The sequence below is a fragment of the Budorcas taxicolor genome, chromosome 11 (genome assembly GCF_023091745.1).
Source record: "Budorcas taxicolor isolate Tak-1 chromosome 11, Takin1.1, whole genome shotgun sequence".
NCBI classification, from domain to species: Eukaryota; Metazoa; Chordata; class Mammalia; order Artiodactyla; family Bovidae; genus Budorcas; species Budorcas taxicolor.
This window is the reverse complement of record NC_068920.1, coordinates 55,272,737-55,292,280: the sequence shown is the minus strand read 5'-3', so window position 1 is coordinate 55,292,280 and position 19,544 is coordinate 55,272,737. Positions and strand designations below refer to the sequence as shown.

The 19,544-nt window shown below is 39.8% G+C and overlaps 1 protein-coding gene across 1 annotated transcript in view; it reads left to right on the top strand.

Annotated features, from left to right (window-relative positions):
• The window catches only part of COL21A1 (collagen type XXI alpha 1 chain), a 169,406-nt gene that overhangs the window by 41,188 nt on the left and 108,674 nt on the right, over nt 1-19,544 (top strand). Inside the window, exon 9 of the mRNA XM_052648985.1 lies at nt 16,237-16,299. Coding sequence (XP_052504945.1) covers nt 16,237-16,299 — 63 coding nt within the window. The remainder of the gene's footprint in view (nt 1-16,236; nt 16,300-19,544) is intronic.

Below are 19,544 nucleotides of genomic sequence, written 5' to 3'. Positions count from 1 at the left end.
TAAGTATGTTTTGTACTTTTATGCAGCTTAAAAACACAACTCCTGTTTCTTCTCATGCCAAAGTTTTATTTCAGCCTCATCATCGTAGAAGTTAAATCTTCTCAGATCCTTTTGATGTGCATTTTTCTGATAATTAATATTGTACGAGCAAAGAGGTCATTAACGGATTTGATCTGATTGGAAATAATCAGTTCAGTTCAGTTCAGTTGCTCAGTGGTGTCCAACTCTTTGTGACCCCATGGATTGCAGCACACCAGGCTTCCCTGTCATCACCAACTCCTGGAGTTAACTCAAACTCATGTCCACTGAGTCAGATATGCCATCCAACCATCTCATCCTCTGTCGTCCCCTTCTCCTCCTTCCTTCAATCTTGCCCAGCATCAGGTTCTTTTTCTTTTTTTTTAAATTTTATTTATTTACTTTTTAAAAATTTTACTTTATTTTACTAAACAATACTGTATTGGTTTTGCCATACATCAACAGGAATCCGCCATGGGTGTACACGTATTCCCAATCCTGAACCCCCCTCCCACCTCCCTCCCCATACCATCTCTCTGGGTCATCCCAGTGCACCAGGCCCAAGCATCCTGTATCCTGCATCAAACCTAGGCTGGCGATTTGTTTCTTATATGATGTTATACATCTTTCAATGCCATTCTCCCAAATCATCCCACCCTCTCCCTCTCCCACAAAGTCCAAAAGACTGCTCTACACATCCGCGTCTCCTGTGCTGCCCCGCATACAGGGTTATCGTTACCATCTTTCTAAATTCCGTATAGTGGAGAAATAACTCCAGAAAGAATGAAGAAAAAACAATACCCAGCTGTGGATGTGACTGATGATGGAAGCAAGGTCTGATGCTGTAAAGAGCAATATTGCATAGGAACCTGGAATGTCAGGTCCATGAATCAGGGCAAATTGGAAGTGGTCAAACAAGAGATGGCAAGAGTGAGAGTTGACATTCTAGGAATCAGCGAGCTAAAATGGACTAGAATGGGTGAATTTAACCCAGATGACCATTATATCTACTACTGTGGGCAGGAATCCCTCAGAAGAAATGGAGTAGCCATCATGGTCAACGAGAGTCTGAAATGCACTACTTGGATGCAATCTCAAAAATGACAGAATGATCTCTGTTCATCTCCAAGGCAAACCATTCAATATCAGAGTTATCCAAGACTATGCCCCAACCAGTAATGCTGAAGAAGCTGAAGCTGAACGGTTCTATGAAGACCTACAAGACCTTTAGGAACTAACACCCAAAAAAGATGTCCTTTTCATTATAGGGGACTAGAATGCAAAAGTAGGAAGTCAAGAAACACCTGGAGTGACAGGCAAATTTGGCCTTGGAATACAGAATGAAGCATGGCAAAGACTAATAGAGTTTTGACAAGAAAATGCACTGGTCATAGCAAACACCCTATTCCAATAACACAAAAGAAGACTCTACACATGCACATCAACAGATGGTCAACACCGAAATCAGATATTATATTTTTTGCAGCCAAAGATGGAGAAGCTCTATACAGTCAACAAAAAAGACCAGGAGCTGACTGTGGCTCAGATCATGAACTCCTTATTGCCAAATTCAGACTCAAATTGAAGAAAGTAGGGAAAACCGCTAGACCATTCTGGTATGACCTAAATCAAATCCCTTATGATTACACAATGGAAGTGAGAAATAGATTTAAGGGACTAGATCTGATAGATAGAGTACCTGATGAACTATGGAATGAGGTTTGTGACATTGTACAAGAGACAGGGATGAAGACCATCCCCATGGACAAGAAATGCAAAAAAGCAAAATGGCAGTCTGGGGAGGCCTTACAAATAGCTGTGAAAAGAAGAGAGGCAAAAAGCAAAGTAGAAAAGAAAGATATAAGCATCTGAATGCAGAGTTCCAGAGAATAGCAAGAAGAGATAAGAAAGCCTTCTTCAGCGATCAATGCAAAGAAATAGAGGAAAAGAACAGAATAGGAAAGACTAGAGATCTCTTCAAGAAAATTAGAGATACCAAGGGAACATTTCATGCAAGGATAGGCTCAATAAGGACAGAAATGGTCTGGACCTAATAGAAGCAGAAGATATTACGAAAAGGTGGCAAGAATACACAGAAGAACTGTACAAAAAAAGATCTTCACGACCCAGATATTCATGACGGTGTGATCACTAATCTAGAGCCAGACATCTTGGAATGTGAAGTCAAGTGGGCCTTGGAAAGCATCGCTACATACAAAGCTAGTGGAGGTGATGGAATTCCAGTTGAGCTGTTTCAAATCCTGAAAGATGATGCTGTGAAAGTGCTGCATTCCATATGCCAGCAAATTTGGAAAACTCAGCAGTGGCCACAGGACTGGAAAAGGCCAGTTTTCATTCCAATTCCAAAGAAAGGCAATACCAAAGAATGCTCAAATTACCGCACAATTGCACTCATCTCACATGCTAGTAAAGTCATGCTCAAAATTCTCCAAGCCAGGCTTCAGTAATACGTGAACCATGAAATCCCTGATGTTCAAGCTGGTTTTAGAAAAGGCAGAGGAACCAGAGATCAAATTGCCAACATTCGCTGGATCATGGAAAAATCAAGAGAGCTCCACAAAAACATCTATTTCTGCTTTATTGACTATGCCAAAACCTTTGACTGTGTGGATCACAATAAACTGGAAAATTCTGGAAGAGATGGGAATATCAGACCACCTGACCTGCCTCTTGAGAAATCTCTATGCAGATCAGGAAGCAGCAATTAGAACTGGACATGGAACAAAAGACTGGTTCCAAATAGGAGAAGGAGTACATCAAGGCTGTATATTGTCACCCTGCTTACTTAACTTATATGCAGAGTACATCATGAGAAACGCTGGGCTGGAAGAAACACAAGCTGGAATCAAGATTGCCATACATCAACATGAATCCGCCACAGGTATACACGTGTTCCCCATCCTGAACCCCCCTCCATCCCCCCTCCCTGTACCATCCCTCTGGGTCATCTCAGTGCACCAGCCCCAAGCATCCAGTATCATGCATTGAACCTGGGCTGGTGACTCATTTCATATATGATATTATACATGTTTCAATGCTATTCTCCCAAATCATCCCACCCTTGCCCTCTCCCACAGAGTCCTAAAGACTGCTCTATACATCTGTGTCTCTTTTGCTGTCTCGCATACAAGGTTGTCGTTACCATCTTTCTAAATTCCATATATATGTGTTAGTATACTGTACTGGTATTTTTCTTTCTGGCTTACTTCACTCTGTACAATAGGTTCCAGTTTCATCCACCTCATTAAAACTGATTCAAATGTATTCTTTTTAATGGCCAAGTAATATTCCCTTGTGTATATGTACCACAGGTTTCTTATCCATTCATCTACTGATGGACATCTAGGTTGCTTCCATGTCCCAGCTATTATAAGCAGTGATGAACATTGGGGTACACGTGTCTCCTTCAATTCTGGTTTCCTTGGCGCGTATGCCCAGCAGTGGGATTGCTGGGTCATACGGCAGTTCTATCTCCAGTTTTTTAAGGAATCTCCACACTGTTCTCTATAGTGGCTGTACTAGTTTGCATTCTCACCAACAGTGTAAGAGGGTTCCCTTCTCTCCACACCCTCTCCAGCATTTATTGTTTGTAGACTTTTGGATCGCAGCCATCCTGACTGGCGTGAAATGGTACCTCATCGTGGTTTTGATTTGCATTTCTCTGATAATGAGTGATGTTGAGCATCTTTTCATGTGTTTGTTAGCCATCTGTATGTCTTCTTTGCAGAAGTGTCTATTTAGTTCTTTGGCCCATTTTTTGGTTCGGTCGTTTATTTTCTGGAATTGAGATGCAGGAGTTGCTTGTATATATTTGAGATTAGTTGTTTGTCAGTTGCCTCATTTGGTATTATTTTCTCCCATTCTGAAGGCTGTCTTTTCACCTTGCTAATAGTTTCCTTTGTTATGCAGAAGCTTTTAATTTTAATTAGGCCCCATTTGTTTATTTTTGCTTTTATTTCCAGTATTCTGGGAGGTGGGTCATAGAGGATCCTGCTGTGGTTTATGTCACAGAGTGTTTTGCTTATGTTCTCTCTAGGAGTTTTATAGTTTCTGGTCTTACGTTTAGATCGTTAATCCATTTTGAGTTTATTTTTGTGTGTGGTATTAGAAAGTGTTCTAGTTTCATTCTTTTACAAGTGGTTGACCAGTTTTCCCAGCACCACTTGGTAAAGAGATTGTCTTTAATCCATTGTATATTCTTGCCTCCTTTGTTGAAGATAAGGTGTCCATAGGTGTGTGGATTTATCTCTGGGCTTTCTAATTTGCTCCATTGATCTATATTTCTGTCTTTGTGCCAGTACTACTGTCTTGATGACTGTGGCTTTGTAGTAGAGCCTGAAGTCAGGCAGGTTGATTCCTCCAGTTCCATTCTTCTTTCTCAAGGTTGCTTTGGCTATTCGAGGTTTTTGTATTTCCATACACATTGTGAAATTATTTGTTCTAGCTCTGTGAAAAATACCGCTGGTAGCTTGATAGGGATTGCATTGAATCTGTAGATTGCTTTGGGTAGTATACTCACTTTCACTATATTGATTCTTCCGATCCATGAACATGGTATATTTCTCCATCTATTAGTGTCCTCTTTGATTTCTTTCATCAGTGTTTTATAGTTTTCTATATATAGGTCTTTAGTTTCTTTAGGTAGATATATTCTCAAGTATTTTATTCTTTTCGTTGCAATGGTGAATGGAATTGTTTCCTTAATTTCTTTTTCTACTTTCTCATTATTAGTGTATAGGAATGCAAGGGATTTCTCTGTGTTGATTTTATATCCTGCAACTTTACTATATTCATTGATTAGCTCTAGTAATTTTCTGGTGGAGTCTTTAGGGTTTTCTATGTAAAGGATCATGTCATCTACAAACAGTAGAGTTTTACTTCTTCTTTTCCAATTTGGATTCCTTTTATTTCTTTTTCTGCTCTGAGTGCTGTGGCCAAAACTTCCAAAACTATGTTGAATAGTAATGGTGAAAGTGGGCACCCTTGTCTTGTTCCTGACTTTAGGGGAAATGCTTTCAATTTTTTCACCACTGAGGATAATGTTTGCTGTGGGTTTGTCATATATAGCTTTCATTATGTTGAGCTATGTTCCTTCTATTCCTGCTTTCTGGAGAGTTTTTTTTTTTTTTTATCATAAATGGATGTTGAATTTTGTCAAAGGCTTTCTCTGCATCTGTTGAGATAATCATATGGCTTTCATTTTTCAATTTGTTAATGTGGTGTATTACATTGATTGATTTGCGGATATTGAAGAATCCTCGCATCCCTGGGATAAAGCCCACTTGGTCATGGTGTATGATCTTTTTAATGTGTTGTTGGATTCTGATTGCTAGAATTTTGTTAAAGATTTTTGCCTCTATGCTCATCAGTGATATTGGCCTGTAGTTTTCTTTTTTGTGGCATCTTTGTCAGGTTTTGGTATTAGGGTGATGGTGGCCTCATGGAGTGAGTTTGGAAGTTTACCTTCCTCTGCAAGTTTCTGGAAGAGTTTGAGTAGGATAGGTGTTAGCTCTTCTCTAAATTTTTGGTAGAATTCAGCTGTGAAGCTGTCTGGACCTGGGCTTTTGTTTGCTGGAAGATTTCTGATTACAGTTTCAATTTCCGTGCTTGTGATGGGTCTGTTAAATTTTTCTATTTCTTCCTGGTTCAGTTTTGGGAAGTTGTACTTTTCTAAGAATTTGTCCATTTCTTCCACATTGTCCATTTTATTGACATGTAACTGCTGATAGTAGTCTCTGATAATCCTTTGTATTTCTGTGTTGTCTGTTGTGATCTCTCCATTTTCATTTCTAATTTTATTGATTTGATTTTTCTCCCTTTGCTTCTTGATGAGTCTGGCTAATGGTTTGTCAATTTTATTTATCCTTTCAAAGAATCAGCTTTTGGCTTTGTTGATTTTTGCTATGGTCTCTTTTGTTTCTTTTGCATTTATTTCTGCCCTAATTTTTAAGATTTCTTTCCTTCTACTAACCCTGGGGTTCTCCATTTCTTCCTTTTCTAGTTGCTTTAGGTATAGAGTTAGGTTACTTATTTGATTGTTTTCCTGTTTCTTGAGGTATGCCTGTATTGCTATGAACTTTCCCCTTAGCACTGCTTTTACAGTGTCCCACAGGTTTTGCGTTGTTGTGGTTTCATTTTCATTCGTCCCTATGCATATTTTGATTTCTTTTTTGATTTCTTCTGTGATTTGTTGGTTATTCAGAAGCGTGTTGTTCAGCCTCCATATGTTGGAATTTTTAACGGTTTTTCTCCTGTAATTGAGATCTAATCTTATGGCACTGTGGTCAGAAAAGATCCTTGGAATGATTTCAGTTTTTTTGAATTTACCAATGCTAGATTTATGGCCCAGGATGTGATCTATCCTGGAGAAGGTTCCGTGAGCACTTGAGAAAAAGGTGAAATTCATTGTTTTGGGGTGAAATGTCCTATAGATATCAATTAGGTCTAACTGGTCTATTGTGTGGTTTAAAGTTTGTGTTTCCTTTTTAATTTTCTGTTTAGTTGATCTATCCATAGGTGTGAGTGGGGTTTAAAGTCTCCCACTATTATTGTGTTATTGTTAATTTCCCCTTTCATACTTGTTAGCATTTGTCTTACATATTGTGGTGCTCCTATGTTGGGTGCATATATATTTATAATTGTTATATCTTCTTCTTGGGTTGATCCTTTGATCATTATGTAGTGTCCTTCTTTGTCTCTTTTCACAGCCTTTGTTTTAAAGTTTATTTTATCTGATATGAGTATTGCTACTCCTGCTTTCTTTTGGTCTCTATTTGTGTGGAATATCTTTTTCCAGCCCTTCACTTTCAGTCTGTATGTGTCCCTTGTTTTGAGATGGGTGTCTTGTAGACAACATATATAGGGGTCTTGTTTTTGTATCCATTCAGCCAGTCTTTGTCTTTTGGTTGGGGCATCCAACCCATTTACGTTTAAGGTAATTATTGATAAGTATGATCCCATTGCCATTTACTTTATTGTTTTGGGTTCTTGTTTATACACCCTTTTTGTATTTCCTGTCTAGAGAATATCCTTTAGCATTTGTTGGAGAGCTTGTTTGGTGGTGCTGAATTCTCTCAGCTTTTGCTTGTCTGTAAAGCTTTTGATTTCTCCTTCATATTTGAATGAGATCCTTGCTGGGTACAGTAATGTGGGCTGTAGGTTATTTTCTTTCATCACTTTGAGTATGTCTTGCCATTCCCTCCTGGCTTGAAGAGTTTCTATTGAAAGATCCACTGTTATCCTTATGGGAATCCCCTTGTGTTTTATTTGTTGTTTTTACCTTGCTGCTCTTAATATTTGCTCTTTGTGTTTGATCTTTGTTAATTTGATTAATAATTGTCTTGGGGTGTTTCGCCTTGGGTTTATCCTGTTTGGGACTCTCTGGGTTTCTTGGACTTGGGTGATTATTTCCCCATTTTAGGGAAGTTTTCAACTATTATCTCCTCAAGTATTTTCTCATGGTCTTTCTTTTTGTCTTCTTCTTCTGGGACTCCTATGATTCCAATGTTTGGGCGTTTAACACTGTCCTGGAGGTCTCTGAGATTGTCCTCATTTCTTTTAATTCATTTTTCTTTTTTCCTCTCTGATTCATTTATTTCTACCCTTCTATCTTCTACTTCACTAATCTTATCTTCTGCCTCTGTTATTCTATTTGTTGCCTCCAGAGTGTTTTTGATCTCATTTATTGCATTATTCATTATATATTGACTCTTTTATTTCTTCTAGGTCCTTGTTAAACCTTTCTTGCATCTTCTCAATCCTTGTCTCCAGGCTGTTTATCTGTGATTCCATTTTGATTTCAAGATTTTGGATCATTTTCACTATCATTATTCAGAATTCTTTATCAGGAAGATTCCCTATCTCTTCCTCTTTTGTTTGGTTTGGTGGGCATTTATCCTGTTCCTTTACCTGCTGGGTATTCCTCTGTCTCTTCATTTTGTTTATATTGCTGCGTTTGGGGTGGTCTTTCTGTATTCTGGCAGTTTGTGGAGTTCTCTTTATTGTGGAGTTTCCTCCCTGTGGATGGGGTTGTATCAGCGGTTTGTCAAGGTTTCTTGGTTAGGGAAGCTTGTGTCGGTGTTCTGGTGGGTGGAGCTGGATTTCTTCTCTCTGGAGTGCAGTGAAGTGTCCAGTAATGAGTTATGAGATGTCTATGGTTTTGGAGTAACTTTGGGCAGCCTGTATATTGGAGTTCAGGGCTGTGTTCCTGTATTGCTGGAGAATTTGCATGGTATGTCTTGCTCTTGAACTTGTTGGTCCTTGGGTGGTGTTTGTTTTCAGTGTAGGTATGGAGGCATTTGATGAGTTCCTATTGATTAATGTTCCCTGGAGTCAGGAGTTCTCTGATGTTTTCAGGATTTGGACTTAAGCCTCCTACTTCTGGTTTTCAGTCTTATTTTTACAGTAGTCTCAAGACTTCTCCTTCTATACAGCACTGTTGATAAAATATCTAGGTTAAAGATGAAAAGTTTCTCCACAGTGAGGGACACCCAGAGAGGTTCACAGAGTTACATGGAGAAGAGAAGAGGGAGAAGGTAGTTAGAGGTGACCCAAATGAGATGAGGTGGAATCGATAGAGGAGAGAGCAAGCTAGCCAGTAATCACTTCCTTATGTGCGCTCCACAGTCTGGACCACTCAGAGATGTTCATGGCGTTATACAGAGAAGAGAAGAGGGAGGAAGGAGACAGAGGTGGCCAGGAGGATAAAAGGGGGGGAATGAAAAGGAGAGAGACAGATCCAGCCAGTAATCAGCCCTAAGTGTTCTCCACCATCTGGAACACACAGAGATTCACAGAGTTGGGCAGAGAAGAGAAGGGGAGGGAGGAGACAGAGGCGACCTGGTGGAGAAAAAGGAGAGTCCAAAGGAGGAGAGAGCAGTCAAACCAGTAATCTTGCTCTCAAGTGAAAATGAGTACTGAAGATTGGGTTTTTGAAGGTACAAAATTGATAACAAATACCAAAAAGCAAAGATTAAAAATCTAGAGTAGAGGTTGGGTTTTCAAAAATACAATATTAAAGAAAAGAAGAAGAAGAAAAAAAAAACAAAGTCACAAGAATTATTAAAATATATATACATATATGAAGTTTGCTTTAAAAATATGGTCTTTTTTTGAAAAGTAATAGTAGGTTATAAAAAGGAAAATTAAAGGAGTAATTGAGGATTTAAAAATTTAAAAAAGTTTAAAAAAGAAAAAAGAAAAAAAAAGAATGATCATAAAAATAGTAAAGATATATCTAGGACTTTCTCTGGTGTTGTTGTGGGCAGTGTGGGGTAAGTTCATTTTTGGATAGTTCCTTGGTCTGGTTATATTTCTCAAGATCTATAGGCCTCTTCCGATGCAGTTGGTACTAACAACAGGGTTTTAATCTATTGCACCTGTCACTTCCAAGGTGGTTCCCTCTGTTTTAGTTTCTTCTGTTTGCTGGTCTCTTCAGTGTTTGATTTCCACCCTGACACAATGGGCATGGTCGTGGATACTTTTTTTAGGCTCACTTGTTCAGTCACGTTGCGGCGAGGGAGAGATGCTGCAAATAACACTGGCGTGTGCTCGCAGTGTCTCAGCCAAACTGGGCCTGCCCCCACTCACAGTGCACACAGCTCAGGCTCTAGGTTGCTCTGCTGGGAACTGTCTGAGGCTGGCCCTGGGTGGCATACACCTCCCAGGTCTAAGCTGCTCAGGCTCAGGCACTCAGGGAGTCCTCAGAGGTGCAGACTTGCTTGGTGCAGACTTGGTTGGTGCCCTGCGTTTTGTGCCCTTCACAGGTCTGAGAAGCTCAGGTGTTTGGTGAGCATGGTCACTGCGACTTATTGCCTCTCCCGTCCCTGCTGCTCAGTTTTCTGGGTGTACGACTGGCGCACCTTCTCAGGCGGATGATGACTCTTCAGAACCCCAAGAAGTCTTGGTTAGCAAAGGAGCCTGTTTACAGTTTGGTAGATAATGTCTCTCTGGGGCTGCGATTGCTCCCTTGCGGCCCTTCCGGCTCTGGCTCCCTGTCACCAGAGGGGGATGGTCTGCAGCTGGCTAATTCTGTTCCATCCTTTGTTCTGTGTGTGGGCCTGGTGGTGTCTTATGTTAGAGCTTTTTGCGTGGTAGCTATCCCATAGTCTGGTTTGCTAGCCCAAGTTAGTTCGCTCTGGTTACCCTCGGGGCATTCGGGCCTGATGCAGCCCACGCCTCCTGCCCAGCCCCCACTTGCTACTGGGTGATGCAAGTATCTGCGCTGCTTCGCCACTGGGGAGTTACCATTGGGCTGGTAATCTGAATAACCAACAAATCACAGAAGAAATCAAAAAAGAAATCAAAATATGCATAGGGACGAATGAAAATGAAACCACAACAACACAAACCTGTGGGACACTGTAAAAGCAGTGCTAAGGGGAAAGTTCATAGCAATACAGGCATACCTCAAGAAACAGGAAAACAATCAAATAAGTAACCTAACTCTATACCTAAAGCAACTAGAAAAGGAAGAAATGGAGAACCCCAGGGTTAGTAGAAGGAAAGAAATCTTAAAAATTAGGGCAGAAATAAATGCAAAAGAAACAAAAGAGACCATAGCAAAAATCAACAAAGCCAAAAGCTGATTCTTTGAAAGGATAAATAAAATTGACAAACCATTAGCCAGACTCATCAAGAAGCAAAGGGAGAAAAATCAAATCAATAAAATTAGAAATGAAAATGGAGAGATCACAACAGACAACACAGAAATACAAAGGATTATCAGAGACTACTATCAGCAGTTACATGTCAATAAAATGGACAATGTGGAAGAAATGGACAAATTCTTAGAAAAGTACAACTTCCCAAAACTGAACCAGGAAGAAATAGAAAAATTTAACAGACCCATCACAAGCACGGAAATTGAAACTGTAATCAGAAATCTTCCAGCAAACAAAAGCCCAGGTCCAGACAGCTTCACAGCTGAATTCTACCAAAAATTTAGAGAAGAGCTAACACCTATCCTACTCAAACTCTTCCAGAAACTTGCAGAGGAAGGTAAACTTCCAAACTCACTCCATGAGGCCACCATCACCCTAATACCAAAACCTGACAAAGATGCCACAAAAAAGAAAACTACAGGCCAATATCACTGATGAGCATAGAGGCAAAAATCTTTAACAAAATTCTAGCAATCAGAATCCAACAACACATTAAAAAGATCATACACCATGACCAAGTGGGCTTTATCCCAGGGATGCGAGGATTCTTCAATATCCGCAAATCAATCAATGTAATACACCACATTAACAAATTGAAAAATGAAAGCCGTATGATTATCTCAACAGATGCAGAGAAAGCCTTTGACAAAATTCAACATCCATTTATGATAAAAAAAAAAAAAAACTCTCCAGAAAGCAGGAATAGAAGGAACATAGCTCAACATAATGAAAGCTATATATGACAAACCCACAGCAAACATTATCCTCAGTGGTGAAAAAATTGAAAGCATTTCCCCTAAAGTCAGGAACAAGACAAGGGTGCCCACTTTCACCATTACTATTCAACATAGTTTTGGAAGTTTTGGCCACAGCACTCAGAGCAGAAAAAGAAATAAAAGGAATCCAAATTGGAAAAGAAGAAGTAAAACTCTACTGTTTGTAGATGACATGATCCTTTACATAGAAAACCCTAAAGACTCCACCAGAAAATTACTAGAGCTAATCAATGAATATAGTAAAGTTGCAGGATATAAAATCAACACAGAGAAATCCCTTGCATTCCTATACACTAATAATGAGAAAGTAGAAAAAGAAATTAAGGAAACAATTCCATTCACCATTGCAACGAAAAGAATAAAATACTTGAGAATATATCTACCTAAAGAAACTAAAGACCTATATATAGAAAACTATAAAACACTGATGAAAGAAATCAAAGAGGACACTAATAGATGGAGAAATATACCATGTTCATGGATCGGAAGAATCAATATAGTGAAAGTGAGTATACTACCCAAAGCAATCTACAGATTCAATGCAATCCCTATCAAGCTACCAGCGGTATTTTTCACAGAGCTAGAACAAATAATTTCACAATGTGTATGGAAATACAAAAACCTCGAATAGCCAAAGCAACCTTGAGAAAGAAGAATGGAACTGGAGGAATCAACCTGCCTGACTTCAGGCTCTACTACAAAGCCACAGTCATCAAGACAGTAGTACTGGCACAAAGACAGAAATATAGATCAATGGAGCAAATTAGAAAGCCCAGAGATAAATCCACACACCTATGGACACCTTATCTTCAACAAAGGAGGCAAGAATATACAATGGATTAAAGACAATCTCTTTACCAAGTGGTGCTGGGAAAACTGGTCAACCACTTGTAAAAGAATGAAACTAGAACACTTTCTAATACCACACACAAAAATAAACTCAAAATGGATTAACGATCTAAACGTAAGACCAGAAACTATAAAACTCCTAGAGAGAACATAAGCAAAACACTCTGTGACATAAACCACAGCAGGATCCTCTATGACCCACCTCCCAGAATACTGGAAATAAAAGCAAAAATAAACAAATGGGGCCTAATTAAAATTAAAAGCTTCTGCATAACAAAGGAAACTATTAGCAAGGTGAAAAGACAGCCTTCAGAATGGGAGAAAATAATACCAAATGAGGCAACTGACAAACAACTAATCTCAAATATATACAAGCAACTCCTGCATCTCAATTCCAGAAAATAAACGACCGAACCAAAAAATGGGCCAAAGAACTAAATAGACACTTCTGCAAAGAAGACATACAGATGGCTAACAAACACATGAAAAGATGCTCAACATCACTCATTATCAGAGAAATGCAAATCAAAACCACGATGAGGTACCATTTCACGCCAGTCAGGATGGCTGCGATCCAAAAGTCTACAAACAATAAATGCTGGAGAGGGTGTGGAGAGAAGGGAACCCTCTTACACTGTTGGTGAGAATGCAAACTAGTACAGCCACTATAGAGAACAGTGTGGAGATTCCTTAAAAAACTGGAGATAGAACTGCCGTATGACCCAGCAATCCCACTGCTGGGCATACGCGCCAAGGAAACCAGAATTGAAGGAGACACGTGTACCCCAATGTTCATCACTGCTTATAATAGCTGGGACATGGAAGCAACCTAGATGTCCATCAGTAGATGAATGGATAAGAAACCTGTGGTACATATACACAAGGGAATATTACTTGGCCATTAAAAAGAATACATTTGAATCAGTTTTAATGAGGTGGATGAAACTGGAACCTATTGTACAGAGTGAAGTAAGCCAGAAAGAAAAATACCAGTACAGTATACTAACACATATATATGGAATTTAGAAAGATGGTAACGACAACCTTGTATGCGAGACAGCAAAAGAGACACAGATGTATAGAGCAGTCTTTAGGACTCTGTGGGAGAGGGCAAGGGTGGGATGATTTGGGAGAATAGCATTGAAACATGTATAATATCATATATGAAATGAGTCACCAGCCCAGGTTCAATGCATGATACTGGATGCTTGGGGCTGGTGCACTGAGATGACCCAGAGGGATGGTACAGGGAGGGGGGATGGAGGGGGGTTCAGGATGGGGAACACGTGTATACCTGTGGCGGATTCATGTTGATGTATGGCAAAACCAATACAATATTATAAAGTAATTAACCTCCAATTAAAATAAATAAATTTATATTTAAAAAAAATAAGAAGAAAGAACATCTAATACCCTAGAGAATGGAAACACTATTTTCTAATGCCTGGCTGACACTGGCTATCTTTGGATTAGAATTACAAATTGTGCCTCTTCAGCAAGAAATTACATGTCCCTGCATTACTTTTCTCCCTGAGTTTATAGCTATTCCTTTTCTATCTCTTTTAAAAACGGCATGTCCCTTCTCCTCAGCCTTTCCATGTGGTCAACCTCTTGGGCTAGCATAAAGAAAAGCCCATCCCTTCTCCACTGGCTCCTTGATAGAGTTCACACAGTTCTTTCCATTTTTCCTGTCATGTTGCAGGAACAAACCTTCCTCGCCAGTAGCCTGAAGTCGAATTTCAGACCAGAGCACTTTGTTCTGTGGAAGTTCCCTTAGCAGTGGCCTTTAGTTAACATATAATCACTGGGGTATGTGTGAATAATATTTTGCTGTAGATGTGAAGCCCTGCTGAATTTGAAATCAGTTATCTTTTGTAGTAGTTCACCGATAAATGATGGCTGAGACATGATCTTTTTCAGCAAGATGCCCCTAATGGATTCTGTAATACACAAATATGATATCATTATTATTATTGTTTTTGGACACACCCTGTGTTTTGTGGAATCTTAGTTCTCTGCCCAGGGATCAAATCTGTGCCCTCAGTGGATGGAGTCCTAACCACTGGACCATAGGGAATTCCCTGATACTATTTTTGAGGTAGTTTTTAGAATTAAATTATAAAACACATTCACCTCACAAAAAGTGTTGCTTTCATTGTTTTTCACACATGGTGACCATATGACTGCTCAGTTCAGTTCAATCACTCAGTCGTGTCTGACTCTTTGCAACCCCATGGACTACAGCACGCCAGGCTTCCCTGTCCATCACCAACTCCTGGAGCTTGCTCCAACTCACATCCATCACATCGGTGATGCCACCCAACCATCTCATCCTCTGTCATCTCTTTCTCTTCCTGCCTTCAATCTTTCCCAGCATCAGGGTCTTTTCCAATCTGAGTATTGGCCATTGGGCAGCATGCTACAGTTTTTAGAATGTGTCTGGGCTGTTGTTGCCAGGCTGTACAGAATAATGTTCCTTGGAGGTCTCTGGTTTGTGAGGACAGAGTTTGTATTTTAGGTGTAACATTTATTCAAGGATGCTGGGAGCTGGACAGCGTTGTTTGGCTTGGGCCTGGTTTTCCTGAGGCTTCGTTTTCATGGGGCTTCCCTTGTAGCTCAGCTGGTAAAGAATCTGCCTGCAATGGAGGAGAAGCTGGTTTGATTCCTGGGTTGGGAAGATCTTCTGGAGAAGGGATAGGCTACCCACTCTAGTACTGTTGGGCTTCCCTGGTGGCTCAGCTGGTAAAGAATCTGCCTGCAATGTGGGAGACCTGAGTTCAATCCCTGGGTTGGTAAGATCCTCTGGAGAAGGGAACAGCTACCCACTCCAGTGTTCTGGCCTGGAGAATTCCATGGACTGTGTAGTCCATGGGGTCAGAAAGAGTTGGATATGGCTGAGAGAATTTCACTGTTTCTTTCACTTTTCATTTTGATGAAAATATTCAAATTGTAGAAGTTTAATATTGTGTTAAAATGAAATTATAGTCAGAGACACACTGACTAGATTGAAAGGAACAATTGTTGTACAGCTTTAAACTTCACTCCCACATGGAAGATCACAAAGCCTGTGGACATTTTTTTTTTAAGGATATAAATTATTCCTAAAATTATTGAAGTATAGTTGACGTACAATGTTGTGTTAATTACTGCTATACAGCAAACTTTTTCAGTTAAGCATATATATATATGCACACACATATATATGTGCTTTTTCATAGTCTTTTCCATTATGGTTTTGTAGGATACTGATATTAATAGTTCTATGCAGTAGGACCTTGTTGTGTATCCATCCTGTATATAATAGTTTGCCTCTGTTAACCCCAAATTCCCAATCTATTTCTCCCCCACCTCTCTATCCTCTTGGCAACCACAAGTCTATTTGTGTCTCTGAGTCTGTTTCTGTTTCATAGGTAAGTTCATTGGTGTCATATTTTAGATTCAACCTGCAAGTGATATCATATTAAAAATAATGATAAATTGAATTGTTATATCATAAGTCATGGATTCCTGTAGTGTAATGTCTAGAATAGAATTAAAGTTGTAGATTACTGAGTGAAATATTAGTTGTTGAAGCCATAATTGTTGTGACATTGCACAGTTTGTTCAGAATTCTAAAAATGCTTCCTGTCATAAATACTGACATTTTACATCAGTGAAAAGTACATCCCTTGTTATACCTGTAATGTTCACAGAATTAAATCCCTGAAATATTTCATAATAAAAAGGCTTCACTTTTAAAAGTAACTATGATATCATTTTTCTAACCCTATCTTGGGATTTCCAGTTATACATTTGTTTGTTTGTTTTACAGTAAGCTGCAAATGATGGAATTGGTTTTGAACCCTGGTGGGCTCTGACTGAATCAGTAGAGTTGGTTGTTTTGGACTGAGACCTTTTTTTCCCCTCTCTAGGGTGACCCCGGACAGCCTGGGAATCCTGGCTACCCTGGACAGCCTGGTCAAGATGGTAAGCCTGTGAGTACAGAAAGCTTGGTCATCTCCAGTACTGGGATTCTAGGGTCAATGTAACCTCATTGCAAGGGGCCAAGTTCAACAGGCAGGGGAGACTTTATTCAGGACAGTTGTCACAGAGGAGAGTCAACTCCACACAGCTGAACCAGAGGGAGGGGGGCTCCTGAGTGCTGGGTGAGCTGGGGGGAAAGTGCTGGAGGCCTTTGAGGCGAGGCTGATCCAGGGATGGAGCAAACGCAGTTGTTCCTGAGTCTGGTGAGTGTCCTCCGAGTGATTAGCCCATCTGTGTTTGCTCATGTGCACCTGTCCAAGTTAGGCTCCTCTCCTCTGTTTCCTTAATGGTTCAATTTCAAAGGGATGGCTCCTAGATCCTGGGGAAGGACCTGGGTTGTCACATGGGCAAGAAGCTTTTTAAAAGATTTGCATCTCAAAGGACCAGAGAAAGAATTAGAAAATCAGTTTTCTAAAGTAAATGCTATAAGAAAGGAGATCAAGAGTGTAGAGATGGGAAGGAAAAAACTGAAGTTTCTTCAAGCTGAGGGCAACAGTAGGGCTAGCTTGATCAAGAGAACTAGTGTATTAGTCACCTAGCTATCTTCACAAGAGCATACATCTTCACTACTTTTATTTATTCATTTATTTAAAAATTCTTCTTATTATTTTTTACTTTACAATATTGTATTGGTTTCGCCATACATTGATGTGTATCAGCCATGGGTGTACATGTGTTCCCCATCCTGAACCCCCTCCCACCTCTCTCCCCATCCCATCCCTCTGGGTCATCCCAGTGCACCAGCCCCAAGCATCCAGTATCATGCATCGAAACTGGACTGGCGATTCGTTTCACATATGATAATTTACATGTTTCATTGCCATTCTCCCAAATCATCCCACCCTCGCCCTCTCCCACAGAGTCCAAAAGTCTGTTCTTTACATCTTGTGTCTCTTTTGCTGTCTCACATATAGGGTTATCATTACCATCTTTCTAAATCCCATATATATGCATTAGTATATTGTATTGGTGTTTTTCTTTCTGGCTTACTTCACTCTGTATAATAGGCTCCAGTTTCATTTACCTCATTAGAACTGATTCAAATGCATTCTTTTTAATGGCTGAGTAATATACCATTGTGTATATGTACCACAGCTTTCTTATCCATTCATCTGCTGATGGACATCTAGGTTGCTTCCATGTCCTGGCTATTATAAATAGTGCTGTCATGAACATTGGGGTACATGCCCCTTTGAATTCTGGTTTCCTCAGTGTATATGTCCAGCAGTGGGATTGCTGAGTCATATGGCAGTTCTGTTTCCAGTTTTTTAAGGAATCGCCACACTGTTCTCCATAGTGGCTGTACTAGTCTGCATTTCCACCAACAGTGTAAGAGGGTTCCCTTTCCTCCACACCCTCTCCAGCATTTATTGTTTGTAGACTTTTGGATAGCAACCATTCTTACTGGCATGAAATGGAACTTCATTGTGGTTTTGGTTTGTATTTCTCTGATAATGAGTGATGTTGAGAATCTTTTCATGTGTTTGTTAGCCATCTGTATTTCTTCTTTGGAGAAATGTCTATATAGTTCTTTGGCCCATTTTTTGATTGAGTCATTTATTTTTCTGGAATTGTGCTGCAGGAGTTGCTTTTGTATTTTTGAGATTAATTCTTTGTCTGCTGTTGCGTTTGCTATTATTTTCGCCCATTCTGAAAGCTGTCTCTTCACCATGCTTATAGTTTCCTTTGTTGTGCAGAAGCTTTTAATTTTAATTAGGTCCCATTTGTTTATTTTTGCTTTTATTTCCAATATTCTGAGAGGTGGGTCATAGATGATCCTGTTGTAGTTTATGTCCAAGAGTGTTTTGCCTATGTTTTCCTCTAGGAGTTTTATAGTTTCTGGTCTTACATTTAGATCTTTAATCCATTTTGAGTTTATTTTTGTGTATGGTGTTAGAAAGTGTTCTAGTTTCATTCTTTTACAAGTGGTTGACCAGTTTTACCAGCACCACTTGTTAAAGAGATTGTCTTTTCTCCATTGTATATTCTTTTCTCCTTTGTTGAAGATAAGGTGTCCATAGGTGTGTGGATTTATCTCTGGGCTTTCTATTTTGTTCCATTGATCTATATTTCTGTCTTTGTGCCAGTACCATACTGTCTTGATGACTGTGGCTTTGTAGTAGAAACTGACTGCCCAGTGAGTTCCTAATAGCAATGACTAGATGGACTCAGAAATCCCATTTTGTTTTCAAGTTAAAGATAATATTATTTTCCCAAGAATATATACATTATAATATCCCTATAATCTGACTTTAAAAATACCCTGTAAAGTTCATAGAGAATTTTAGGGATATTTATGAATTAAGGAGACATAAAGCTTAACCACTTTAAAGCAACTGAGGCAAATGCTTACAGGTAAATCACCTGTCAGGATGTTTATCACAGTAAACAAACATGATACATTAGGTCTTGAATGTTAAATAATTTTGCCAAAAGAGTATCTCCTGGGAGACTTTATCATGAGATATTAACTTATCATGAAGCCTGGGAAGGTTTATCCTGTGAGTCAATAATTTTCAAGGCATGAAAGAAGCACAAGCCTCATGTTAAACCACCAACACTCCAACCATCAGGATTGAGGAGCTTGTTTAATCCCTGAGGGAGGTTTGCTAGCAAATTTCATACAAAAGATACAGCCAGCTTTGAAAGCAGCAATGTACTGGTGCCTTTCACATTGTGTTGCCTGGGAAAGGGGTTAACACACAGGGGAGCCCCTGAGAGAGTGACGTCAAGGGAAGGCGTCTGCAGAGGTGACGAGGCCGTGGTCAGCTTGGAGCTGAGGAGCTGTTGGACTGGGGTCGGTCCTGCGAACTGACTACCCGCCCTGCTAGGACTTACTCCCGGTGTGACGGAGATTGGTGGGGGCTGCAGAAAGAGAGTGATGCGGTTTGACTCACGATTCGGAAAGATAAACATGAACATTCCGTGGAGAGATCACATGAATGTCAACTGAAAAAAAAGTCATAACCTAAAAAAGCTTTATTCAGGGGACTTTCTGAGGACTTCAAGACTGGGAGGCGTCTTCTCAGACAGCGTGAGGGACTGCTCTGAAGAGGAAAAGGAGAGGCCAGAATATAGAGGGCTTATTGAAAAAAAGGTCAGGTCGTCCAGACATCAAAAGATTACCCGACATCTCAGCTCAGGAATTCAGTGGGTTTCTGTGTTTGGGAAGAGCCCGAGGCTGGGCTCCCTGAGA